Below are 27,754 nucleotides of genomic sequence, written 5' to 3'. Positions count from 1 at the left end.
GCTGGCCAGGAAAGCAGACTCACAGAGAACAGCATGAGCACAGCGTGGAGGCTGAGCTACTCCAATAAGGGCAGGAGGGTGGGGGAGCTGGCCAGAGGAGCAAAAGCGAGCTCGGTTTTTTTTTTCTCTCGCTCACGAGTCAGTTTTATCAAGCCTGCAACCTCCTTCCCCGTTATTCCCTCCCCCCCCCCCCTCCATTACCATATACGCACACAGGAGCCAAGAAGAAATTGAACCTTGCAAAGCTATTTCAACACTCTCTTTTTTTTTTTCCCCGCTGCCCTGCTTCCCAAGCCAAGGAACCCAACTCTGGGACTTTGGGATCCGTAACGCTTCCAGCCGTGTTGGCTACTCAGCCCCATGGCAGAAAAGTGACAATCCTCACTCGCTTTGGGGAGGGGCCCTGCCGATTCGTGGATTAGAATACGAGGGCTATTAACTGTTTCCCATGTAAAAGACAATGTTGAACCGCCGTCCCTGCGGCACAGAAAAGCTCTCTGTGTGCAAAATCTCCGCAGATTTGAAACCACACACAGGGGCTACTGGTTTTTACTGTCCCTTTCTTTCATCCAAGCTATTATTGCAATATGATAAAAGTTGGCCAATTAATCTGGCAACCACCCATGTTCTCAAGACCACAGGGTTTGCAATATCCCTTAGAGGAAGAAGAAACATCCTCTCCATGAGAAATCTTGACGGCACCCTTCCTTTCTATGGGCACCTAATTCTGGATTAGCCTTCACTGGGGACAAATCACTCCTCCCAAGAAAAATCTCATCCTTCCTCTCACCTTCAGCCAGAATGTGGCCCTCGGGCTGAAAAAATGCCCCCCACCCCCCCGGACTGGGACCAGGGAGAGCCAAGTACAAATCACCATTCAGCCATTAAACTTTACTGAGTTGAGGACTCTCAGCCCAACCTACCTCACAGGGTTGTTTTGAAGATAAAACTGAGCTTCTGAGTATGCCACTCTGAGCTCCTGGGGGGGGGGGAATATAAATGCAATAAATAATGGAAGCAACAAGATCAAATTATCCTAAACAGGACAAGGGAAGCCAGGCTAGTCATTTGTGCTCTAGTAACCTCTTGCTTAGACTACTGCAATGTGCTCTGCTTGGGGCTGCCCTTGAAGACTGTTTGGGTGGATCCAATGGCTCAAAACCATATAGTAACAGTCCTAAAAGACCTGTACTCGCTGCCAATTTGTCACCAAGCCCAATTCAAGCTTTGGTTCTGTTATGTAAAGCCCTGAAAAGCTTGGCATTTGGCTACATGAAGGACTCATTTCTCTCCGACTACTGTCCTGCACGTAGTCTGAGATCCGCTCAGGGGTCCTTTTAAGTAGTTCCATCGTTCAGCAAAATCCAGGGGTCTGTGACCTGCAAGAGGACTTCCTCTGTAACAGCACCCAAGTTATTGATCAAGCATCCCCTAAAGATCCAGCTGGCATCAATGTTGTTAATTTTTGACACCAGCTGAATACTTTCGGTTTGTATCCATCATCGATACTCAAAAGAGTAGACTTGTTGACATTAATTGACCTGATGGAGGATTGTCCATTTTAATGGACCTACTCTGAGTAAAACTTAGTTGGATACAGGCCTTTTGTGTCTAGCATTTTGACTGATCTGCATAACCGGCCGGTGTTATATACCGTACTATGTTAACAGATGGTTGGGTTTTAGTGATTTGCTGCTGTTTTATTGGCTTGTGATTGAAGCTTAATATTGCAACCCGCTCCAAGGTCACGTGAGAAGGAATTAGTTTTGAAAATAAAATAAATGTGACTACATTAAAGAGGCTGCCAGATCCATCTCTCGAAGGCTCTCTCTTCGCCACCCAGTTAAAGCAACACCTGTTCCTCCAATAGCTGCCCCTCCCACATGAACACACGCATGCCAGTCTCAAAAGATATCTCAGCGCAGGAACAGATCTTTCCTGCCGCGCATATTGATAGTGCTATAGCCTATTTCCAAATAAGGGTTTCTAAAACGATGCCGGAATAGTGTTTAGATCTGCAGGGCGGTTATACACAGCCCTCCCCGGCATGCTAATAACTCTCAGGCAGCCTGTGCAGCCTGCCTGCACTCACCAAACACTGTGTAGAGATTCCAATCTTTCGTTCCTCCAGAGAAAGTGTCTTTTCAGACCCCAGGACCCACTTTTAACCCAAACATGCATTTGGGGACCCCTTTTTTCTTAATCTTTTACCCTATATTTGTGTGGTGGTTGCGCTCTTGCAGCAACCCACCTCGGATCAGGCCACAACCCATCGGCCGAAGAGCAGAGCTCTGGAGCCCATCGTCTGCACTCCCCTCCGAAAACATCCCACCACCTGCTTTGGCCCATGTGAAAAGGTTGACTGTCCAAATCCCAGAATGAGACCTGGGGGCAAATCAGACCTTTGCCCTGGAGTGGCGAGAGAAGCTGAGAGGGCGCCTCTCAAAAAGCTGCCAAGTCCCTTGTCGGCACCACTGAGCAAGCTGGCCAAGAGAGAACACCCCCCCTTTCCCTCATCCTATAGGTCAGGCCCACAAACACCCACACCCACCCACCCCTTTTCAGAAACTTGCTCTCCTTAAGTCCTTAAATTAATGTGGAAACGAGCTGCAGCTGCCCAGGGTTGATGGGGGGGTCTCTGTGCATGCTCAGAGACACCTTGCTTACCAAGCGCCCATCCAGGGTCTCACCCAGAGCCCCGCGCTAAATACCCTCTCAGGGTACAAGTGGAGATCCGCGCGCGCCCCTCTCGAGAGAGACAAACTCTTTTCGAGCGAGCTCCCTCTCACCCCGCGCGCGCCTGTCCTGGGTGCAACTTCGGTGGAGCGAGGGCAGACGCCAAACTCCCGCGTCGTTTCTTTTTGTGCGCGCTGTGGGGATGGATACCTTTGCTCAACTTCGGGGCGCAAATCCCTGCGGCGTGGCCACCACCTCACGCGACGGCGTTTTCCCTCTCCCTCTCCTCCTCAGGGGGAAGGGAGCAGGCGTGGACTCGGCGGCGGCGGAGGCAGCAAGGCGAAGCCTCTCCTCCTGTCAAAGCACCAGGGACGCCGACGCCGCATGCTTGCAAAGCGGAGCTGGCAGGCGAACAAGCGCCCGCCCTTCGAGCTTGGCTGGCTCTCTCCCTCCAGGCTCCTCCAGCCCACAAGCCCCGCCAGACCGACTTAGCCGAGGGCCTCGGAGGAAGTGGCGGAGAGAGCTAGGGCGCCGCCGCCGCCTCCGCCTCCTCCTCCTTCTCCCGCAGGGCAGCCCAAGCAGCGCGCAAGGCAAGGCGACGGCGCGCGTCTCATCGAACTCCCGCGCCGCCACCTGCTCCGCCGCGCGCGCCCTGCAGGCAAAAAGCGCCTTGACGCGGGAAGGGGAGAGCCAGTGGGATGCAAGGAGCGGGAGGGAGTGCCTCTGAGCTCGTACAGAGTGCCTTTCTTTCTTTCTTTCTTTCTTTCACACACACCACTTGGAAAAACCATCCAGATAGCCTGGGTGTTGTTGTTTAACCTAATCCTATTTCCAAGCCCAGATTGTTCAGAGGGTTAGGGGCGATGCTCGGCGTTCTCCAAAAAGGCATGAACAACTTCTTTTTTTACACAAAAAGAAAACCTTACGGACTTGCAGTATTAAGCCCATAAGGTCTTCTACAACGCAAGTTGCTGGAAGGGCGAGGCTGCAGACAGCGAGCAGGAGGAGGTAAGAGGACCCCTTGCAGGCAAAGGCCAACTGCACCGTTACAAAAGCAGCCTTGACAGTTACTTACGTGCCGACCCATCTCCCTAACAGCACTTTTTCATGGAAGCATGCCTAAAATTGCAGCCACGGTTAAGCATTTCCAAAATCGCCCTTCAATGGGCGGCGTACAGTGTAAATGTAATAAAAGCAACATCATTAAGTGAGAGGCAGCAATAGTTATTATTCAAATCAGGCGGCCGCAATGTAGCCCTTTGAAATGCCTGCGCACAAGTGAAGCCAAACAGCTCAACCGACGCACACCTTTTGCTCGGAAGTGAAGTCCCACTGTGTTCAATGAAGCTTAGCTCCTAGTAAACGTGTTTAGGATTGCAGCCTCGCCCTCGCTACATTTACCTGGGCGTAGGCCCCAGTGAACGCAGTAGGACTTGCTTCCGAGTAAACATCCCTCGGGCTGAGGCTGTAAAATTCCGCTTTGCACATTTCTCGCCTCTCCATACGGATACTTGAAACCCAGTGAGCACAATGGGACTTCCTCCGGATTAAAGTGCTCAGGATTGCAGCCTTTATAAATGCCCCCTACGTCTTGTATCAATATATATATCAATTGGATATATATCCAATTTCTGAGGCTGGTTCGTTCCTACATAGACGTCAACCGGATGGGTGCAATATCAAATCACTATTTGCATGTGGTAAATAAACTGCCTCAGCTCTTACACCGAAGATGGAGCTTTGGTTCCGCTTACCATACACCCAGTGCTTGGCGCAGTCAGTTCACACGTTCAGCTGCCTGCTCTCAAATATACCGTAATCAAACAGAGAGAAATCAAATTCTATGTACTTGCATTCTATTATTTCCATCTCAAAAACAGAGAAGCATTGCGGAAGCGGAATTGTGTACCTTCCCGGGCTAGTATTATGTCAAACATATAATTAACTGGGGGCCAGCTACTCTTTTTCCAAAAGACTAATTTTACCCGGGCTTGAGGATGTTTGGGCGCCCCGTGGATTAGGTGCAGCGTCCCCTACAGCACATGAGAATGCGCGAAGGAACTCGACCGAGAAACCGAAGGCAGATGGAAGGTTTACATATGCGTTAAGCATCGCCTTAAGGAAACTAGTATAAAACTGTCACGTGTGAATGCAAGTAGGTTGACCGGGATTCTCATAGCTGTCTAGCATTCGATAGGATCATCTTATCACGAAGAAAACTTATTAAGGGTAACTACTGCTTACCTGCCGCCGCCAGAGATGCGAGTCGTTTAGGAGAGGGAGGAGCAAACTTTCCTCCTCTCTACTGCATCAAAGGCAGAACAGAAGAGTCGGCGTCGCCCATTGAGAAATACAGGCGTGCAAATTGATGCTTAAACCTCAGCCTTCCTTTGAAGGGCAAGCGGCGCCTTTACGCAAACCCGTGCGCAGCCATAAATCTCCACGCGTCCTCCTTTGCTTCGAGGTGCGGTTACATCAAACCTTGCAAATGTGCCACCAAACGCAGCTTTCCTTATGCAGTGAACCCACCTCCTCGGGGAAACGTGTCCCCTTTTTGCTAGTAGATAACTCTATAGAGGGCTAAGGAAAGCCTGGAATGGTCACAGAATCAACAGAAAGCGAAAACGTCTTGCTATTCCATCCGTGCCACTGAAGTTAAAAATACGCACCGAGGAACTAAACATAACCTCGTGAAAGGGTTTGCTGAAATTTGATTGCACCGTTTCCAACCTGTTGAAGATCAACTTGGATTTCTTCTATAGCTGGGAAGGGCGCGCCCTCTAGTGGAAAATCTAGAAGAAGATACAGAGGTCTCTAAGGTGCTACTGGAAGGATTTTTTATTATTTTTTATTTTGTTTTGACTATGGCAGACCAACACGGCTACCTACCTGTAACTGATACAGAGGAGGATATACGTACAGCACTTATTTGTACAAAACTAAACAGGATTTAGCTGTACTGTATTATAATCTTGCCTTTGCCTGGTTGCACGTTTAATGAAAGAACCAACCTGGTAAAAAGAATCTTGTGCGCATCTCCTCAGAAGTAATGCCTACTGAGTTCAATCAGTCTTATTCCCAGGAAAGTGGAGTTACATATCTGGGAGTAAGTCCCTTTGGCTGCATTGTCAGTCTTTGAGCTAACTGAATTAAACAGTTAAATCCACATAAATTTACATTGGAGCAAAACAGTAGTTCTGAAGGGGGCAAAAAAAATAAATAGAGTTATAGCCAGTTGATAAATCACTTAAATGATACTAGCCAAATTTTGGGCACTTGTAAGTCAAAAGACCCTTTAATGTATCTTAGAATTGTTCCATTGTCTCCCAAAACATTGTTGTAGAAGCTAAGGCTATCATTATATTAGGGAAAGGATGTACTAAGCTCTTAAAACTATGTATTGTATACCTCCCATCTCTCTGTGGGAGGCTGGTTGTATTGCTCCTATTGAACCCACCCACTCATGTAAATCTGGCCCTTTGGGAACCAGCTAATTATTAAGTCCTGGTGATACAGAATACAATGCACAGGAAAAGAGGGAAGCCCACACAAACCTTTGAAAACAGAGCAGATACAAAGCGGGCGCGGGGGGGGGGGGCGGGACAAAAAGACTGCTTATATGCTGGAAATAATAGGGCCCGAAAGTGTCATTGTGTTCCATCCAGTGAGAATCCTGTTTGTTTTTTTAAAAAAAGAAAACTTGCATTAGTAGCAAACCTTTTGCATCTATTTTCTGCAGCTACTGACTAGCAAGCATGATGAAGTCAAGTTCTGCAAGCAACACTGCAGGCATGGTTCTCCGGCTCCCTTTTATTCTGACAACACCCCTGTGAGGTAGGCAGGCAAACCAAGAGACTGACTGGGTTCGTGGCTCTGTAGGGGATTTGAACCCAGGTCTCCCAGGTCCTAGCCCAACACTCTAGCCAGTGTGGTGTAGTGGTTAAGAGCGGTAGACTCGTAATCTGGGGGACCGGGTTCGCGTTCCCGCTCTTCCACATGCAGCTGCTGGGTGACCTTGGGCAAGTCGCACCTCTCTAAAGTCTCTCAGCCCCACTCACCTCACAGAGTGTTTGTTGTGGGGGAGGAAGGGAAAGGAGAATGTTAGCCGCTTTGAGACTCCTTCCAGGTAGTGATAAAGTGCGATATCAAATCCAAACTCTTCTTCTTCTCCTCTAACCACAGCATCACACAGAGAACACAACAGTTCCTCCCCTACAGAAGAAAAAGGCCAGGCAGGGGGCAGTTTGGACAAATTACAATGTATATGGAAGGGACATAGCTCAGGGGTGGAACATCTGCTTTGCCTGCAGAAGGTCCAGGTTCAACCCCCTGTGTCTCCATGTAGATAGGAAGCTGCTTTGTACTGAGTTAAGCCCATCTAGCTCAGTAATGTCTACAGTAGTAATGTACGGAAGTGAGAGCTGGACCATCAAGAAGGCTGATCGCCGAAGAATTGATGCTTTTGAATTATGGTGCTGGAGGAGACTCTTGAGAGTCCCATGGACTGCAAGAAGATCAAACCTATCCATTCTCAAGGAAATTGGCCCTGAGTGCTCACTAGAAGGACAGATCCTGAAGTTGAGGCTCCAGTACTTTGGCCACCTCATGAGAAGAGAAGACTCCCTGGAAAAGACCCTGATGTTGGGAAAGATTGAGGGCACAAGGAGAAGGGGACGACAAAGGATGAGATGGTTGGACAGTATTCTCGAAGCTACTAACATGAGTTTGGCCAAACTGCGGGAGGCAGTGAAGGATAGGCGTGCCTGGCGTGCTCTGGTCCATGGGGTCACGAAGAGTCGGACACGACTGAACGACTGAACAACAATGTCTACACTGACTGGCAGCAATTTCCCAGGATTTCAGACAGGGATATCTGAAGATGCTGGAGACTGAAGCTGGGACCTTTTCAATGCATAGCCTGTCCCCTGGCAGAGCCTCCCACCTGAAATCCTGGACAACCACTGCCAGTCAGTGCAGGCAATACTGAACTAGTGGCTACATGTTCCCACTTCCTGCAAGGCAGTGGCAGTTTACTATTTCCCCTGTGTTCAGACGTTGCTTTCCTTTCTCTGGCTGAAGGGTCGCTGCATGCCCCCCCCCCCCGAAAAAGGATGCACACCCTTGTCCTAGAGAAATCTGCATAGCAAATAACACTAATATATACAGCAGCCTCTTCTCTTTTAGCAGATATGCATGAATCAGCAAGCGACCTTTTCCATGGGACTTAAAGGCTGTTATCGGATGGCTGCAGCTGCGGATCAAGACTGTCCTTAAAGGGGCAGCTCCAGTTGAACCCGGAGGGATAAAAGACGGGCGGCGGCAGCCCAATCCTCATCTCCTAAAATATAGGAGATTGCAATCCTAACCCTGTTTACCTGACAATAAGCCCCCGCTGCATCCAAGAAGGCTCACCTCTAAACACACACGACGACCACCCTCCCGCTACCCAGCAAAATTATGAATGAGCAGACTGTTGAAGGCCACGCCCCTTTCCCCGGGGCTCGGCTTCCTTTTGCTGCGCGCTGATTGGACAGGACGTGAAGCGAGAGTTCTTGGAGCGCCGAGGGGGAGAGGTTTGGGATGGACACCGGGGCAGAGAAGTTGAATGGGTTGCAAGGATGTCCTTGACAAGAAGATCCACTGGCTCGCTGCCGTTCCTCTTCTCTTTTCCAGACTCTGGGCAGCCCCGCCCCCGCCTTTCTGCCCCCTTAAAAGCGCATAAACCACCAGACAATTCTCCTTGCAGTCGCTACCAGATTTAATCATAAATATATAGCATTGTTTTCGCAACCGCGTTAGGCGTTGACCCTGCACCTTTATTTACCCCACGCCCTTCCTGCAAAGCAAGGGGGCTTATATATAGCCCTGGCCGGATTCTTTTTCCTCTGCTCAACGCCGGGAGAGGAGCGCTTCCGCCGCCGCTTGCAAGAGTGCGCGGCTGGGGGTGGTCCCTGCAGCTACGATGGATTCCCCGGACAGCGGCCTGGGCCACGACAGCATCTTTCCCCCGCTCACGCCCGGCCCGCGGAGCCGCCTGCAGCAGCAGAGGCAGGAGCTGCGACAGCTCAATGACCGCCTAGCCGTCTACATCGAGCGCGTCCGCGGCCTGGAAGCCACCAAGACGGCGCTGCAGCTCCGCCTGTCCGATTGCGAGGAGGGCAGTAGCCGCGAGGTGGGCGTCGCACGGAGGGCGTACGAGAGCGAGCTGGCCGCGGTGCGCGAGGAGCTCCGCGGGCAAGTCCTGCAGCGCGCTGCTCTGCAGGTCGAGCTGGAGACCCTGCGCGAAGGGCACAGGCAGCTGCTCGCCAGGTGAGTGCCTCTAGAGGGCGCGCCTTCCTTCTTCCTTCATCTCGCTCTCTTTTCTCCCTACAACAATTGCTCTTCCTAGTCCAGTGTTTTTCAACCTTTTTTGGGCAAAGGCACACTTGTTTCATGAAAAAAATCACGAGGCACACCACCATTAGAAAATGTTAAAAAATTTAACTCTGTGCCTATATTGACTATATATAAACTAATTCTCTTGAATAGGAATCAAATAAACACAAATCTACCTCACATAGGAGGCAGCATGTTGGGAGCACATGCCCTGCTTTCAAGCTTATTTCCATTGGGCTACTGTGAGAACAGGATGCAGGAGGGGGGCAGACCTTTGGTCTGATCCAGCAGCCCAGTTTTCTTATGGAATTAAACAAGAGGAAATGAAAGAGTCGAATATTTGCTACGAAAGAATGCCAATGAGTTTTATGCTGGCCACACACAGCACTGATGCTGAGAGATCTCCAGTTATAGCAGCAATTCACCAAAATCAGAGCTAGGAGGACAGCCATAAATAGATAAGTAGAAAAGAAAGCTGAGTTTGGCAGGCTCTTCAAATACATATTGCCCTGCCCCAAGCCATCATTATAATAGACGACAAATAGGAAGGCAACAACGGGTTAATAGTGCTTGGAGGGGCATGTTTTGCCCTTTATCTGCCGCCTTTCTTCTACTCTGGGACCCCGGCAGCCCCCACGAAGCTCTCCTTGGGGTCCCTCAGCACCCCCCCCCCCGCATTTGACGGTCTACTTCGGGCAGGAGCAGCGCAGCGAGCGAGATGTTGGGGGCCGGGGGGTCCACAGCCCCGGGAGAGACAGGCCTTCTCCCTGCGCTCAGGTTGCAACAGGCCGCTGGCTCTTGGGGGATCTTGTTCCCTTATTGCACGGGCTGCGAGGCGCTTCGCCATGGCCGGCGGGAAGCCCCTCCGCCCAGCTGCTCCTGGCGCCGGAAGCTCTTCTATGCAGCCCTGTCGGGCCGGGCAGCGCTGCACAGAATCCTCGGGGCGAGAAGCCCGTTCAGGAGGGCGTGCATCAAGGAGCGCTGCCTGTTCCCACCGTCCTCCCCACAGCCGCGTCGGTGAAGAGGCAGCGAGGGGATCCCCCGGGAGAGCCCGCCGGCAGCCTCCTCCCCCCGCGCCGGCTCCAGCGCCCCCTCCTCCTCCTCCTCTCAGGAGGGCGCTTGGCGAGGCTGACCTCAGGTGCCTGCGCGGGGGAGGGGACGGAGGGCTGGCTCCCCCCCGCCGCCCGGGTCCAGCCAAAGGCCAATGAAGAGGCACCGAAAGTAGGGCCGGGGAGCCCCTCGCGCCCCCGCCTCCTCCCCCTTGCCTGTCCTGCTGGACCCTGGCCGCAGCCGCAGCCCTCTCCTCCCTTTTGTGTGTCTTTTCACACTGTGTCCCTGCGCAGCCCGAAGCGGGGAGGGGGGTGAAGAAGAAAGAGTCCCCCGGCGGGTGGGCGCGCTGGCCGACGAGGCAGAGAGAAGCCATTCGGCCCTCTGGACGGACGGACGCGCTGCTGGCCGGAGGAGGGCGATGCCCCAGAGAGGCTAAATGGTGCCCCGACAGAACCCGCTCGCCGCGGAAATTTGACATTAAAAAAAAAAAAATCTTTCGAATTTTCCCCACGGAACACCAGGCAACATCTCACAGTGTGCCGCGGAACAGTGGTTGAAAAACACTGTCCTAGTCCATAGATTTCAAGTTTTCTGAAGTTAAAGGAGTTCATGGGTGGAGTCGGTGAGGGGGCAGTTGCTCCCCTCCTAAATCAAGTAACTAAATAAAAATACTTAACTAAAAGTAGAAATTATGTATTATTGTTATTATTATTATTTTATTATTATTTATTACAATAATACTACTAAATTTATTGTCTATACCCCACCCATCTGGCTGGGTTTCCCCAGCCACTCTGGGCAGCTATTAATAATAATAATAATAATAATAATAATAATAATAATACCTTTATTGTCAATGTACGTGTGTACAATGAAATTAACCGAGCCTCCCCCCCCCCAAACACTCAGTCTCATTGCACTCTGTGTGCATGTTGCACAACACACCAACCTCGAAAGTCAGTTGCACTATATTATTTTCTGTTCAGCAGCCTAACAGCCCACGGATATAATATTAAAAACACCAAACATTAAAAGCATCCCTAAACAGGGCTGCCTTCGGATGTCTTCTAAAAATCAGATAGTTGTTTATTTCCTTGATATCTGATGGGAGGGCATTCCACAGGCTGGGTGCCACCACCGAGAAGGCCTTCTGCCTGGCTCCCTGTAACTTCACTTCTCACAGGGAGGGGACCACCAGAAGGCCCTCGGAGCTGGACCTCAGTGTGCAGTCTGAACGATGGGGGTGGAGACGCTCCTTCAGGTATACTGGCCCGAGGCCGTTTAGGGCTTTAAAGATATTTTTTTTAAAAAAAAAATCCTTCCAGTAGCACTTTAGAGACCAACTAAGTTTGTTCTTGGTATGAGCTTTTGTGTGCATGCACACTTCTTCAGATACACTGAAACAGAAGTCACCAGACCCTTATATATAGTGAGAGGGTGGAGAGGGGTATTACTCAGAAGGGTGGTGGGAATGGGTGATTGGCTGATAGGTGTAGTAAACCTGTTGACGACTGTTAACGACTGCAATTGGTCTTACAGGAAAAAGCAAAGGGTGAGATGGCTAAAAATAGCTGTATCATGTATAATGAGATAAGAATCCAATGTCTCTATTTAGACTAGGTCTCTCCATGGTTGTAAGTTTGGTAATAAGTTGCAATACCAATAACAAACTTAGTTGGTTTCTAAGGTGCTACTGGAAGGAATTTTTATTTATTTATTTTGTTTCGACTATGGCAGACCAACACAGCTACCTACCTGTAACTAGGGCTTTAAAGGTCAGTGCCAACACTTTGAATTGTGCTCAGAAACGTACTGGCAACCAATGTAGGTTTTTCAGGACCGGTGTTATGTGGTCTTGGAGGCCACTCCCAAAATCCAAAAGATTTTGACAGATTGTTCTGAGCACTTAGGAGTCAAAGGAAAGTAATTTAAAAGAACTGTTGTTGAGACATTTCATTCCGAATCTGCTAGACAGAGCCAGACAGAGGATAATGACAGGTGGTAGCTACCTGCACCCCCCCCCCCCAAAAAAAATCCTCACTGTGCCCATAGATTTGCGTTTTTATTGTGTGGTTTCATTTTCTTGCTCTGAACTACTATAGGACAAAGGCTGGGGCATATAGACCCATAGAATGGTAGAGTTGGAAGGGGCCCCAGGGTCATCTAGTCCAACCCCCCTTCAATGCAGGAATCTCGACTAGATCATACTTGACAGGTGGCTGTCCATCCTTCACTCTCCCTCCTAGCAATAGAGCTTCTGGTGTCCGAATTTGATTCAAAAATGCTAAAAGCCATAGCTGTTGAGATCATGCAAAGCCTCCTGTTTACACTTGCAACGTGCTTGTTCTCAGGAGTTCTAAAAATGAGGATGATTTAAGCCTGGCAGTCGCTCGTGTGAAGGACCTCGATGCTCAGCTCCACTGCAAAGAGGCCGAATTGACGACATCCTTGAGTAGACAGCACAGCCTGCAGAACCACCTTCAAGAGTCAGAGCATGAAATCAGCTCTGTAAGGGTTTGTTCTGTAAAATCTAAACTGTCCTGCTGAAACGACGAAGGTTGTTAATAAGTATTCAGTTCACAAGTATAATGTTCTGTTATTTTGGGGTGTATTTTTAGAGGTGAGAACTTCCAGGGGCAGCAGGGCTTACCTGGGTTTGGAAGGTCGCTGGGGGCTTATGGGGCCTTGTGATATTTCATAGAATCATCAAGTTGGAAGAGACCCCCAGGGCCATCCAGTCCAACCCCCTGCCAAGCAGGAAACACCATCAAAGCATTCCTGACAGATGGCTGTCAATCCTCCGCTTAAAGACCTCCAAAGGAGGAGACTCCACCACACTCCTTAGCAGCCAATTCCACTGTCGAACAGCTCTCACTGTCAGGAAGTTCTTCCTAATGTTTAGGTGGAATCTTCTTTCTTGTAGTTTGAATCCATTGCCCCGTGTCCGCTTCTCTGGAGCAGCAGAAAACAACCTTTCACCCTCCTCTATATGACATCCTTTTATATATTTGAACATGGCTATCATATCACCCCTTAACCTTCTCTTTTCCAGGCTAAACATACCCAGCTCCCTAAGCCGTTCCTCATAAGGCATCGTTTCCAGGCCTCCTTTAAGGGCTCCTTGTGCCCCTGTCTGGTCACTGCAGTCGCACTCACCTGATGTCCCCTCCACAATTGAAAGCTTTGTTTTTACCTCATCCTATATTGTGGTCCCAATGAAATTTGCCCCCTGGAAGCTGCTCCCCCCCCCCCCGAAGTTGCTACTGAGTCCAGTAGCAGTTTACACACTTGGATGGGAAGGGGCTCTTGCAAAGTTACAGCCCTGTAATGGCACATCTAAAAATGTACACTTTGGCTGGGTACAGAACATGCATTTAAAGCACAGTTCCTCCCTGCTGCCAAAGAATCTTAGGAACTATAGTTTAAGGGTGTTGGGAATGGTAGCTCGGTGAGGGGTAAACCAGGATTTTTTTGAGTGGTGGGGCAAGTATACCTGTATGGTCTGAATGTATCCTAAGGCTCAGTTCATGCAGGGCAATCGACAGAGCTTTGGGCTGCTTTCTTAGCCCATGTGAATTGAGAGCAAAGCCTGGAATAAATATTTATCCTCTGCAGCTGTTGTAGCAAAAGGCAGGGTTTCAATAAAGCCTCACATTCGGTTCTTAAGTTGAACTGGCCAAACTTACAGGTTTAATAAGAAATTATTCTAATGAGAAAATAAGGAGAGAGTGGGAAGCCTTTATAAATTACATGAAGAGAACTGATTCCCAGATCCATACTTGGTTTAGCTTAGAATAAAAATCTCACAGGTAATTAGAATATTTCTCCAAAAATTTAATCATTACAGACAACCAGTGATATGAGGAATAAAGATCCACATGGAGTTAGTTGGAAGTCACTTTTTTCCTTTCTTTTTTCCTTTCTTTCTTTTTCTTTCTTTTTTTCTTTCTTTTTCTTTTTTGGGGTAATACTTCTTTCTTTTCTTTTTAAAAGAAGAATATAATGTTTTATATTTTCAATTGTAGTTTGTTATTATGTTTATATCTTTGTAAATTTGTTTTTGTATTTTCTTGTTTTTGTATTTGTTTTATTCAATGCTTGTTTGTATGATGTAAAAGTATTATTTTATTTTATTTTTTTAAAAGCCTTGCATTCGCTGGGACATAGTCTGAAAGCTATGGCCTAACCAATGTTTTTTTTTCAGCCGGAACTCGCAAAAAATCAGTTCCGGCACCTCTCAGGTGGGCACCATTGCCATTATAAGAGAACAAGGGAGGTGTTCATGGCGAGTTCTGGCACCTCTTTTTCTAGCAAAATAGCACTGGGCCTAACACAAAGTCTGCACTAGCAGAAATCCAAAAAAAGAAAGGCAGATGTACACAGATGCACAACTGAGCCATTAATCTGTGTTGCTCTCTGTGTCTACACCAGTCTATCTTGTGTTCCATTGTTTGACTTTTTAACTAGTGGTATGTTTGCTTGGTGAACAATAGTATGTTATATGCCTAAGTACAGTGACATTGCAAATATAAAACCTGCAGTTAATAAGAGTAACATAACCCTGTTTGCAGGCTTGTAATCTAAATGAACATGAAGAAAAGGGAAGGGAGTATGAGAATATCGATTTCGAGTTCTGTTAAAACATGTTGGCTTCCCAAGGTTCTCCTTTTGGCTTATTAAACACTGTAGCTGCTGAACAGGAGTCTTGGAAGTGTTTAAGGGAAGCACAAAGCATTTGCTAACTTTCTCCTTTCCTAGCTCAAGGTAATGGTGTGTGATTCAAAAAGCCATCTTCAAAATGAGATGTTGAATAGAACAGATACAGAAAACCAAATGGAATCCCTGAAGAAACAAGTGACATTTCTGAAGAACCTCCATGAAGATGTACGTACTTCTGCAGTCTTAGACTTTCTTAATTCCAGCTGCTGTTTAATTTAAAACACTAAAATTAAGGTCAATAACTTGGTGAAATAGTTTAACTTTTGCGACTCCATTAGCGGAGGGCCAAAAAATGATGATAACCCTGGGTGACTGTGTTTTATTGTTCCTGTTTTGCCCCTCTCCTAGCATGAATGGGATAAACAAACCAAAAAGCATTGGTTTCCTGTTGTATCCGAACCGGGGTTCATGGTTTGTTGATCTCTAATAAGCAAAGATCAGTAACCCTGGAGAAATAAGCCACAACCCCGAGTTTGGATGATGTGCTAAACCAAACCATGGCTTAGCTGGCAGCAGTTTAGCAGGACCAGAGGAGAAACAAAGTGGGCACAATCCTGTCTCTGGGAGCCCACGGTTGTTCTAAGCCGTGGTTTGCATTACATGCAGACAGAAGTAGTGTGTTGTATTCCATTCAGTTTTGCCCCATGCAGAAGAAAAGAAAAATACAAGGAGCAAACAATGGGGGCTTGAATATCAATTGCACCTTAAGTTACTGTGCACCTCTTTTAATTGCTCTTAATGTGCCATGGATGATCAATTTGAGGCCAAAGTTTAACCATAAAGAAATTGTCAGGGAACTGTCCCTGGTGCAGCGTAAGGTGGTGGAAGGGCTCTCGGGATGCTACAGAGAGCCCCGGCCCCACCTGACCAGCAGCACCTCCTCTGACAGCAGAGGAAGCAGCGAGGCTTCCAGCGGGGAGGGGCATGCATGCATTTCAGGGTATGGAGGGAAGAGGCTCTGAGGATGCTGGAGAGACCCTGCACTCGCCTCGCTCAAGGGGTGATGAGGGAGACACACAGCTTCCGGCGCCCCAAAGGCGTCGAGGGGTGAAACGAAAGGATGGGAGGTGGGGTTTCCGTATAACGAAACTCTTTTGTTGGGGTCAGAAGAACCGGAAGGGGCCATTCCCGGATTCTGACGACGCTTGATACAGACATGAACTTTTTAGCTCTGTACTGTACATAGTTTGCACAATAAAACTATTAAAGGAAAACTCAGAGTTTTGACTGCTTACTCATGAGCAACTAACCGAGGACCTTACAGAAATGTTGCATGTTCTTTATTCCAGGGCAGTACAGTACTGGTACCCCAATTTGCTTGTCTGCTTGGCTGAAACAGCCTACCGTTGTTTTAAATGCGGAGCCTCTTAAATCCTTCCTCCCTGCTGTATTTCCCTTCTCTTCCTAGGAGCTAAAGAACAAGAAGCAGATCTACGAGAGCAGGATTCAAGAAATACAGTCTCACCATCACCAGGAATTGGAGAGTACGCTGTTGAATGCTCTCAGAGAGCTCAGAAAGGAACACGAACAACAGATTTGGGTGTATAAAGATCAGATGCAGCAAAACTTGGGTGCCAAGGTGAGTGGTTTGTCCTTCTTCTTTTTTTATAAAGAGTTTATTGGCATTTCCACATTACACAACAAATAAAAACATACAAACTACAAAAAATACAAATACAAATATAAAAACACTACAAATACAAATAACAAAAACAAAAAACTTATACATACCTAACACCACACGAACACTGGAACACACCAATTGTTATTTAAATCTTGTTTCAAATCTTACTTGGGGACTTCCTCCGTTCTCTCATCTGCGTTCAGTTCAAATTTACTTTAGTAACTTTGTAACTGTTTTAACATTCATTCACCATTATCCTTAAGCAAATCAAATAACATCTTAACTTATCTATATCAACTTATTACTAACCATAATATTTTGCATAAAAAAAATTAAAACACAATCTTAGCTTCTTCTATACTATTTTAACCTAACATTATATAACTAAAGCCTATTATATTCACTGATTTCACTTCAAATGTCCAATTTTTCACGTTGTTTTAAATATTCTTTAAATTTCTTCCACTCTTCTTGCACCTTCTCCTCCCTCTGGTCTCGGAGTTTCGCGGTCAGTTCTGCGAGTTCCATATAGTCCATTAACTTCATCTGCCAATCTTCTACTGTCGGGAGCTCTTCACCTTTCCAGTTTTTTGCAATCAAAATTCTAGCAGCTGTTGTGGTATACATAAAAAACACTTTATCTTTCCTGGGTATCTCATGATTGGTGGTTTGTCCTTCTATACTGCTGATTGGAACGGGGTGTCTTGCTGTGCTATCATTCTTAGTAGAAACCTTGTTTCCTATGGGCAGGTCCCGAATAGGAGTGGCACAATGTCTTCCAAATAGTGGAAGGGGAAAGCAAAGGAAAATCGTTGGTCTTCTAAGAGCTGATGGGACATTGGCATGTTGGCTCTTCTCTTTGGATTCAGTGGGTCTTAATTCTGACTGGATGTGCATAGCTTGCTCCGTTAATTACATGCTAAGATACCTTCCCCCAACCTGTTTCTAAGGGGATGCTGTATTTTGGTGAAAATACAGTTTCTCCAGCTCAGCATGTTACCTTCCTATTGTGTCCTCCTCTTAACCCCTTGGATAATTCTCCTGCCCACACCAATCGCAGCCAGATGCATTTATTTTTAATACTAATTTACGTATTGCCTAACTTTCACCTTAAGGTGAACACCTGGAACAATATTGTAGAACATTCTGCCTAAAATGTGTTGGGGAAGGGGGGCCGTTATTGAGTTGTTTTTTTGTTTTTATTACATATTTTGTGTTTTTATATTGTGATTTTATGTTGTAACTGCCCTGAGACCTGCAGGAATAGGGCAGAATGCAAATTTAATAAATAATAATAGAAGTCATCTGAAGTGAATGGAATAAGGCCTAGAATTGTCTAATAATAATAATAATAATAATAATAATAATAATAATAATAATGTAATATGATAAAATAATATGATATAATATAATAATATATCCCATTATTCCTCCCGAAGGAGCACAGGGTGGCAAACCTGTGTTAAATTGAACTGTTATTTATGAGTGTGCACACAAACACGTTCAAATTAAAATGTGCAGTCCTAGCTAGCTTTTTCTTTTCCTTTTTAACCCAATACTATCTTCACAGGTGGAAAACATTCAGCTTTCTGCGGCAAGGAGTAGTGAGATTGCCAGTTGTACTCAGGAGGAGCTCAGAGAAGCAAAACTGAGAGTGGATTCTCTGCTGTCACAGGTAAAACGGGGTGCTGGAAACCAGGTAAAATGACACCTACCTGGAGAGGGAACAGGCTCTTAAAAGGTCTTTGTGAAATAGAGGTCTCTGCTAGCGTGGCTCTGTTCCACTGTGTCTAACGGTAAAACCTTTCTGTGAAATCTAAGATTGCTACGTTGGAAGCTAGGAATGGAGATTTGGAGGCCGGAATAAGGACATTGGAGAACGCCATTCTCCACGAACAAGGCTCATCGAAGAAATGCCTAGCTGAAAAGGACAGGGAGATGTCCAAAATGCAGAAGCATATAGAGGAGCAGCAGGAAGAGTATGTGAAACAGCTGGATGTGAAGCTCGGACTGGATCTGGAGATCAGTACATACCGGGCAATGATAGAAGGAGAGGAAGAACGGTGAGCTTGGTGATATAATTCTGTTCTTGAAAGGAGGCTTTCTTTTTTTTAAAATTAGAACAGGAGCTGAACATCTTCCCAGTATTGGCTCTCATGGTCAAAGGGCTCTTTAACTCCCTCCTGCCCAGTGTGAACAGCAAGAGGAGCTTTTCTGCATTTTTTACTGTACGTTTCAGCCACGTTTTAATACCCTCTAATGTGCCAGCTCCCAAAAACACAAGCAACTGTGGTGCATAATGTCAGGCAGGGCTTCAGAAGCCACCATGGAATGTATTTCATATAACTGACTTTTCATTTCTATCCTTCGTATATTGTAGTTTTATTGCTATGGCCGGTGGCTGAAGCAAATAAAGATTCATTCATTCTCTATATATTTCATATCACAAGTTTAACAGTAAAATCAGAGAGCAAGATGAGACAGCCTTCGAGGAGGATTGGAAAATGTTTGTAGATTTTTTAAAAATAAATATTTTAAGCCTATTGTAAACACCAGTTTACAATGGTTTCGCCAGAAGCGGCTTAGTCATGCTGGCCACATGACCCGGAAGCTGTACGCCGGCTCCCTCGGCCAATAAAGCGAGATGAGCGCCGCAACCCCAGAGTCATCCATGACTGGACCTAACGGTCAGGGGTCCCTTCACCTTTACCTAGTCATGACTGACTATATATTTTCTTCAGTATCGGAGGCCATGTCCCTCTGAATACCAGTCGCTGGGGAACAACAGCGCGAAAAGGCTATAGCCATGAGTTCCCGCTTGCGAGCTTCTCACAGGCACCTTGATCGCAACTGTGGGGAGTTTGGTTCAGGGGCCAAGTTAGACCAGAAAGACCTTTCTTGACTCTCGTGCTTTGTCGGGGGCTTTAAATCAAGAAGTTCCCTTGAGTGAAGATGCAAATAGTGGATTTGATCATTAACCACCTTGCAGAGCTTTGCCCCAGCTTCCTAGCAAAGTAAATGATTCTCAGGCTGAGCTGCCTTGCAGGAACGTTGGGCTGTAGAAATACCACTTGGAGCTCCAGGGCAGAAGGGCGAGATACAAAAGCGACTCACTTAAGTCCTCTGCACTGGTGTCCTCCTCACTTGTCCGTCCAATCCTGCAGCAGCCTGTTCTGTGAGACTGGAGAAAATGTACAATGTGGTGATATTACAGCACAGGGGAGGAGGTGCCACTTTGTGGGGGGGGGCAGCCTTGTGCCGAAGATTATGTGTAAGCTTCATCCTTGGCAATCTCTCCGTTATCTCTTGGGCGACACAGATTTGACTTCATGACGCATCATGTAAACCATGGGAATGGCCCAATGTCAAGAGCAAAGAGATTGAAGGGGGGGGGTGTTCTGCTGTCAGCGGCTGCCTAATTTGAAAGGTGACTTTGTTTTGTAGGTTAAGAGTGCCCAGGCCCGGCTCGGAAAGTGTTGGCACACTTGCAACCACCAGTCTGGGCAGCCCCCTCCTCCCGCGAAGGAGAAGAAAGAAGCGGGCACTTCCAGAACGCCAAGTCCACAGCGTTTGCGTAAAAATGGTCCAGCATGCAACATCCTCAGGAAGTATTTCCATAGAAGAGATCGACAAAGAAGGACAATTGGTCAAAATCAGAAACAATTCTGATCAGGTATTTTTTTACATGATTAACTCATTGGGACGAATGTGTGGCTTTGCTCTAGTGTAGCTGGCAAATTCATGTTCCCCCAAAACTGGGTGCCATTTCTCTACAAAGCAGCTCTGGAGCTTTGCGGCGGTGGGGGGGGGGGAATGATTGGCAGTTTGCTTGACCCTCCCCACCGATCTGCCTCTTCATTTCTCACCTGTAACTTCCTAGCCACTTTTATTCCCCCCCCCCCGCCCCACCCTTCATCTGGTTTTAGGCTAGTACTGTACTTGATGTGAACATGCATCTGGGATCCCCCTGGGGGTGGGTGGAATAGAAGTTGCCCAGGAAAGATTAAACATCTTGCTTGATGGTCCCCTCCTACAAACAGCCTCTTCCTAAACATTTCTTTACAGTTTCCAAGGTTCCTGAGAGAAAAGGGAGGTGACGATAGATAAGCTTCCTCAGGACGCTTTAATCCGCTTTAATTGCACAAACCTCAATATCCCAGTACAGTGGTACCTCGGGTTACATATGTGGGATGTAAAAGGACAGGGGCAGTCAAACCCAACTTCCTTATATGGAACTCTACAGTTGGAAGTGAACTCCACAGTTGGGAGCTGCCAACTGTAGTATATGCCGAGTCTCCATGTCACTGGTCAGTTGTCGTGTTGATCTCTAAGACAGTTTAAAAGCAGCATTATTAAAATGCACCGTTGGCACTAGGCCAAAAGTAAAAAGAGGGACTTTCTCTCAAAAGGAGAAAGTCACCATATGTATATTATTTAGTAACTTTTAAGCCTGCCTCTAGGATCCTTGTGTGACTAGATGATTACTTGTAAGTAAACGTTATACACTTTACCAAACACTGTGAAGTGTCTTATTGAAAGAGGGATAAAAAGGGGAGACACCAGGACAATATTTTTAATGACTCTAGCGAGTCTATGCAAACTATCTGCTGCGCATATGAAGTAAAAGGGGAATGTTAGCTCTGCTGATATTATCGAGCTTGTAAACGCAAGTTGGGATAGGATATCTAAAACAATATATCCTCTCCCACATCCCTCAACATTCCCACAACATACGCTTCAGGTTACAAACTCCGCTAACCCAGAAATAACGCTTCAGGTTAAGAACTTTGCTTCAGGATGAGAGCAGAAATCATGTGGCGGTGGCATGGTGGCAGCGGGAGGCCCCATTAGTTAAAGTGGTACCTCAGGTTAAGAACAGTTTCAGGTTAAGAACGGACCTCCGGAACGAATTAAGTACGCAACCAGAGGTACCACTGTATACGCTTGAACTCCTCCCAGAAAATAATGAGACTGGAGGGTTTTAAAAGGCAAACAGTTACTCAGAACCAGCAGTCTAAAACTGTTAAGCACCGCTTTCCTTGTAGGAGCAGTCACTAAGTGGGTGGAAAGCAAGGAGGCAGCATGGAAACCAGTCTGACATAATGTACGAGTTCCCTGCTCGATGCGCCCTTGGGGCTGGTAAAGTACTTACAGTGAGTGAAAATCTTCTCTTCTTCCCTTCTAAACTTTAAAATGTCAGTGATTTACTTTGCTTCTCCTTGTAAGAATATCTAACACACCACCTAATAAAGGCCCTGAAACTGGCTAAGTAACCAAGAGGGATAAAATACCTGCTTGTATACTCTACAGTGTTTTTGGACTTGCTTAAAACGATATTGTACTGTGCCATTTGTGTACGTGGCATTATGTACATGGCATTTTTCTGAAGGACAGGTCTGGCAGATCTTTGGCCTATGGGCCTTATAAAGAGGGAGGGATTTGAAAGAAGCAAGGGAGGTGGTCTCATGGAGAAGTTCAGTTGACTGGAGGCAGTTGAAAGATGGCCGACAAGGGACAACAGGTGAAGCTTTTCTAAGTAATATAGTGAGAAGAAGGCTCGGCAAAACTTTTAAATTCCTTCTGCCAGCCTTGGGAGACAATATTGGATGATACACCTTCTAGAACCAAATTCCCAAGGAGGGGGGAATCCACCTGGACTTCTAACTCTATAGGCATTAAATGTTTGTGTTGATAGTTTGGTTACATATTCAATGCCTGCTGATCCATTAGAGATGGATATTGAAAACCACAAAACCCAGTTGTTTTAATTTCCGTGGTCCTGATCCAGTTCTGGTGCATGCAGATAGTGGCTCCAGTTGGAGATACCTATCCATGTCTTCATCATAATTCCAACAGCGATTTCATTGGGACCAGATGTATATAAGTTTCAAGTACTACCCTTTCCCCTTGGGGGAGCAATGATGGTGTTTACACTTGCTTGCACAAAGATAAAATTGAATTCCTGTTGTAACCATCTTCCCCATTCCACTTGATCAACATAGCTAGAGGTTTTAGTACAAACAAGTAAAATATACATTTTCTTAAATAGCTACAAAGTAAGACTATGTCTATACTATACTAGCATGGATCTGTGGTTTGGTTCCATATCAAAGCACGGTTAAGTTTGAACATAGTTGCTAAACTAAATAAATAACTATAAATACAAAATAAATATCACAAACAGGAACTCAAAAGGATATAGAACTTTGCTTGCAGAAATACAAATTAGTAAATGTGCTAATATGAGTGGAAGTTAAAAACATTGTAGCTGTTGTATAAGGGCTTGTGATTAAGATTGAAATGTAAATGGGTTAAATAAAGGTTTTGGAAGCAGAATTAAATGAATTTATCTTACCTTGAAATCTAGCACGCGGGAGGCCACCTAAAAAGTATAATTGGCTTATCAGCTGGTTTATTTTTGAATTGTAATTCTAATCTGGTAATGTTAGAATGTGATTTATATTGGATATATGTAATCGAAAATTAATAAAAAATATTTACCAAAAAAAGAAGGAAAGTTTGAACATAGTTGCTGATCCAATCATGTTGCTGTAATCAATACTGTCAGAATGCCATTATCTCTGCCTGGCATTTGGTGCCACAGACTTCGCCCCCCACAATTGCCTTTTGTTACAGGCTGATGCATCCATTGACATCACTTGCAACTTACAAACAGCCAAGTTTGTAGAGAACTTACAAGAATCTCATCCTAGGGTTGATGTTGCAATGAATCTGTCTGGTGGGTGGGGAAGCATTGGACAATTTCCCGCGTAAAGGTGCTCTTTAACCATTCAAATGCGAAGATCATCTTCTTTTTTCTTTGAAGATCTTGGGTGTGACAGAAAGTTCAAGCCCAGCTCCTGGTATGCTTGTCTGGAAATCCCCCAAGTCAATGAGAGGTGGAGAGAGCATTAGGATTGTACTCCTTGACTCTGCTGGAAACGTAAGTACCATACTAACATATCCTTGCTACAATTTGATACTGTTCGAAGTTTATATCAGCCTTGTAAATAAGCCCACAAATTAGTAGCCTGTGTTGTCTCCCCCCCCCCCCAATCTACTGTTGGCTGGCACAGGGGCGTACCCAGGATCAAAACTAGGGGGGGGGGGCAAGCCATGGTCGTTCAGGTTGTGACATTTCAGCACGGAAAGGCGAATGAAACCAAAATTTTAGGAAAATTATATATAATTATAGCAGTGCTTTATTACGGTAGTTATTACAATTATTTGCTTGATTTTTTATTTTTTTTATTCTAGTTACATGTCTTATACCAGGGGTGGCCAACTGTGATCTACTTTCAGAATTAAAATCTGGCAGTTTTGGGGGGTTGTTGAGCTTTTTTTAGGGACTGGACCTTCTGAAATAATTGATTTAAAAACTAACTCAGCAAGACAGAAGACTGCCCGCTTTGTAAAGTGTGACAACCTTTGAGGTACAAAACACCCAGACAAGGAAAACCAACTCAGCTAACTAGTTTACAAGAATACTTGGCTAGTTTAGATGTACAGTCTCCAGGGCCAGATGAACTACATCCAAGAGTATTAAAAGAACTGGCAGAGGTGATTTCAGAACCACTGGCAATAATCTTTGAGAATTCCTGGAGAACAGGCGAAGTCCCAGCAGACTGGAGGAGGGCAAATTTTGTCCCTATTTTCAAAAGGGGGGAGAGAGAAGACCCAAACAATTACCGCCCAGTCAGCCTGACATCAATACCAGGAAAGATTCTAGAGCAGATCATTAAGCAAATGGTCTGTGAGCACCTAGAAAGGAACGCTGTGATCACTAAAAGTCAGCATGGGTTTCTGAAAAATAAGTCATGTCAGACCAATCTGATCTCATTTTTTGACAGATGTGGATGTAGCCTATCTTGATTTCAGCAAGGCCTTTGACAAGGTGCCCCATGATATTCTTGTAAAGAAGCTGGTAAAATGCGGGCTAGACAATGCTACCATTCAGTGGATTTGTAACTGGCTGACTGACCGAACCCAAAGGGTACTCATTAACAGCTCCTCTTCATCCTGGAGAGAAGTGACTAGTGAGGTGCTACAGGGTTCTGTCTTGGGCCCAGTCTTATTCAACATCTTTATCAATGACTTGGGTGATGGGCTTGAGGGCATCCTGATCAAGTTTGCAGATGACCAAATTGGGAGGGGTGGCTAATACCCCAGAGGACAGGATCACACTTCAAAATGACCTTAACAGACTAGAGAACTGGGCCAAAGCAAACAAGATGAATTTTAACAGGGGAAAATGTAAAGTACTACACTTGGGCAAAAAGAAAAATGAAAGGCACAAATACAGGATGGGTGACACCTGGCTTGAGAGCAGTACATGTGAAAAGGATCTAGGAGTCTTGGTAGACCATAAACTTGACATGAGTCAACAGTGTGATGCAGCAGCTAAAAAAGCCAATGCAATTCTGGGCTGCATCAATAGCAGTATAGCATCTAGATCAAGGGAAGTAATAGTACCACTGCATTCCACTCTGGTCAGACCTCACCTGGAATACTGTGTCCAGTTCTGGGCACCACAGTTCAAGAAGGATACTGACAAGCTGGAACGTGTCCAGAGGAGGACAACCAAAATGGTCAAAGGCCTGGAAACGATGCCTTATGAGGAACGGCTTAGGGAGCTGGGTATGTTTAGCCTGGAGAAGAGAAGGTTAAGGGGGGATATGATAGCCATGTTCAAATATATAAAAGGATGTCATATAGAGGCGGGAGAAAGGTTGTTTTCTGCTGCTCCAGAGAAGCGGACACGGAGCAATGGATTCAAACTACAAGAAAGAAGATTCCACCTAAACATTAGGAAGAGCTTCCTGACAGTAAGAGCTGTTGGACAGTGGAATTTGCTGCCAAGGAGTGTGGTGGAGTCTCCTTTGGAGGTCTTTAAGCAGAGGCTTGACAGCCATCTGTCAGGAATGCTTTGATGGTGTTTCCTGCTTGGCAGGGGGTTGGACTGGATGGCCCTTGTGGTCTCTTCCAACTCTAGGATTCTAGGAGGGGGTGGGGTGGGGAGAGGGAGGTGGAGATCATGACGACTTTGCAAATGTACAGGAGAGTTTGCCTCGCTCAACAATCCCGGGGCAGTTGTGCGCGATACCTGACCCTCACAGCCTAAACAACCCCCTCCCAATCTCTTCCGTACGGATGAGGGGCGGGAGGAAATCAGGGTCCACACAAAATAAAATAGGAGGAAAACACGGGAGCTGAGCAGAGGGTTGTAACAGGAAGAATTATCTGAAAGACGGGTGAGGTGGTGGTGGGGGATACACAGCTGAAACCGGGATCTTCTGGAGGTGGGAAGTAGCTGCTGCGGAGCTTTAATGGTGTTGATTTTGTGGAAGACAAAAGCAGAGGGTGAGGCGGCTTCCAAGCAGGTTTACTCGGAAGTCAACCCCGCGGGTTTTCCTCCCAAGAAAAGCATAGGATAAAAGCACAGAAAAGCCAGGGGAGCCGCTTTGCAGCGAGTGGGGGAGACGGAGGAGCTTTGCCGGTGCTGTTGCTCACGAGCTGCTGGTTTGCCAGAGAGTCAGCCTGGAGGGAGGGGGACGGGCAGCCACTTTGCTGGGAGGGAAGGAGCGCCACCGGGGCTGCCAATTGGCGCAGCTGCGCCATCCGCCCGGCTGCCGGGGGTGCTGATTGGCGCGCCCCCCCACCCAGCCAGCTCTTTCAGGTGCTTTGCCGCTCCCCCCTTCCTCCGCAACTGCCACCAGACATATATAGTTGGTGGGGCATGAAGCGTGTTTGCGTTTCCATGTCCTGCCAGGGACTCAAGGCTGCTTTGGGGGGGGGCAGCTGGCTTCTAGGGGGGGGCATCTGCCCCCTCCTGCCCCCCCTTCGGTACGCCCATGGGCTGGCAGAGGAGATACACAACTCTGTTCCTCCAGCAGCACCGTCCTGCATTTCTGTCCTGGGTGCAGAGGAGGGATGAAACACCAGCCTAGAATCCCATGTACTCATCTGCCTGCAATTCCTTGTCACCTATGGCTATTTAAGTGCTTAAATATATCTCTGGTTTTGCATGATTTGCCATGTTTGATGGAGAAGGGCTTTGACCTTCTGCACCAAGCAAACGCCTTTTCGTTCTCTTTTTTTACAATCTGTGTGTGTATTTGTAAATAGACAGCCCTTCCCCAAATGGTCCCAGAGCAGATTGCAAAAAGTGTACATTTGACAAAATTAAAATTTACAATGAAAATTATACAGTAGAAGCAAAAAACAGCAGTGCACAGCATTTAGTATTTTTTGTTCTTTAGAAAATTGGCAGAAACAGAATGTTAATTTGTTTCTCTGACATTTTATGGTTATTTTCCATAGCTTGGTAAGTTTTCCCATTTCCATTTTTATAATTCTTTAATGTGGTCTTCATACAGATGCTTGCTGGTGTTTTATTCTTGTGTCCAGAGAATGATAGTTATTGTGTGCCTAATGAATTCTGTAAACAAATTACCTTGCAGCAAATGGCAGAAGGAAAGCTCACTTGCGTAGATAGAGGAGAAGGTGATGGAGAAATGGAGGTGGCTGCTGGGGAAGAAGGAATGGAGCGTCATACTCAGGCAGGTTTCCTACGTGAACTCCAAAACTGAGAAATGCCAAATATTTGTATTCGTATCCGGCTGAGTTGAGCTGTTGCTGCTGCTTTTTAAAATAGTCAATTGATGCAAAGCACAGTAATGGTTAACTGCACGGTGCACTTTTTCACCCGACATGCCACATAAGAAGGAAAAAAATAGATGCTGTTTTTTGGGGGTGACAATCTTGTAAACTTTTACACATAATTGAAGAACCAGGGTTGTTGCTTTGGCTCCAGCCTAGCTGTAAAACTGAGAAAAACACACACCACAAGAGAAGCGCTTAACATTCTCAAAAGAGTTTTCTGGGCCTGAATGTGCAGCAGAACTGCAGTTTTTAGGTCTAATCTCATGGCACATCTTATCAAGCAAATTGGATCTAGCTTCATGTTCATCTCTTTCCCTCCTCCTTGCCCTCCCTCTCTCTAGCAAATAGAAAGTCGGACCTGTTTCATAATATAGCCAAGAGAAGATGGTGAGCATCTGTGGAAGCTTCCTCCAACCAAAATGCTGCTCTTTGTATATGAAAGTGACAACCTGCAGAAAGACAACCTCCGTTCAGCGTAGAGCCTCACCCATACTTGAACTGAAGACTCCCTAAATGGGACAGGGCAATACGAAGTGGGCCATGGAGGAGGAACCACCAAACCCAAAGTCCTTGTCCTGGCAGGGTGGAAGTTTTTGGGAGGGGCATCCCCCCCCATTTAGTTTCGTTCCAGTTGAGGCCAATGAGAAG

The 27,754-nt window shown here is 46.4% G+C and overlaps 2 protein-coding genes across 3 annotated transcripts in view; one reads left to right on the top strand and one right to left on the bottom strand.

The window, feature by feature from the left end:
* The window catches only part of ADAMTSL3 (ADAMTS like 3), a 267,862-nt gene extending 264,669 nt beyond the window's left edge, over nucleotides 1-3,193 (bottom strand). For both annotated transcript variants that reach the window (XM_033166904.1, XM_033166905.1), the window contains exon 1: nucleotides 2,887-3,193. The gene's annotated coding sequence lies outside the window, so the exon portion shown is untranslated. The remainder of the gene's footprint in view (nucleotides 1-2,886) is intronic.
* A 5,295-nt stretch (nucleotides 3,194-8,488) lies between these two features.
* Nucleotides 8,489-27,584, top strand: LOC117056931 (lamin-L(III)-like). The gene is made up of 11 exons (XM_033167631.1): nucleotides 8,489-8,985; nucleotides 12,453-12,609; nucleotides 14,860-14,985; nucleotides 16,229-16,399; nucleotides 18,015-18,119; nucleotides 18,266-18,507; nucleotides 19,889-20,117; nucleotides 21,490-21,597; nucleotides 23,271-23,387; nucleotides 26,905-27,003; nucleotides 27,448-27,584. The coding sequence occupies exons 1-11, from the start codon at nucleotides 8,639-8,641 to the stop codon at nucleotides 27,478-27,480; spliced, it is 1,734 nt and encodes a 577-aa protein (XP_033023522.1). The 5' UTR covers nucleotides 8,489-8,638; the 3' UTR covers nucleotides 27,481-27,584.
* The last annotated feature ends 170 nt before the right edge of the window (nucleotides 27,585-27,754 follow it).

Source organism: Lacerta agilis, chromosome 13 (genome assembly GCF_009819535.1).
Source record: "Lacerta agilis isolate rLacAgi1 chromosome 13, rLacAgi1.pri, whole genome shotgun sequence".
In the NCBI taxonomy this organism is placed as follows: Eukaryota; Metazoa; Chordata; class Lepidosauria; order Squamata; family Lacertidae; genus Lacerta; species Lacerta agilis.
This window is presented reverse-complemented; position numbering and strand designations above follow the sequence as displayed.

Coding starts and splice junctions, on each gene's coding strand:
- LOC117056931 (XM_033167631.1), top strand. CDS start 8,639: ATGGATTCCCCGGACAGCGGCCTGGGCCACGACAGCATCTTTCCCCCG. Junction 23,388..26,904: donor TCCTTGACTCTGCTGGAAAC/GTAAGTACCATA, acceptor ATTACCTTGCAG/CAAATGGCAGAAGGAAAGCT. Junction 27,004..27,447: donor GAATGGAGCGTCATACTCAG/GCAGGTTTCCTA, acceptor CCCTCTCTCTAG/CAAATAGAAAGTCGGACCTG.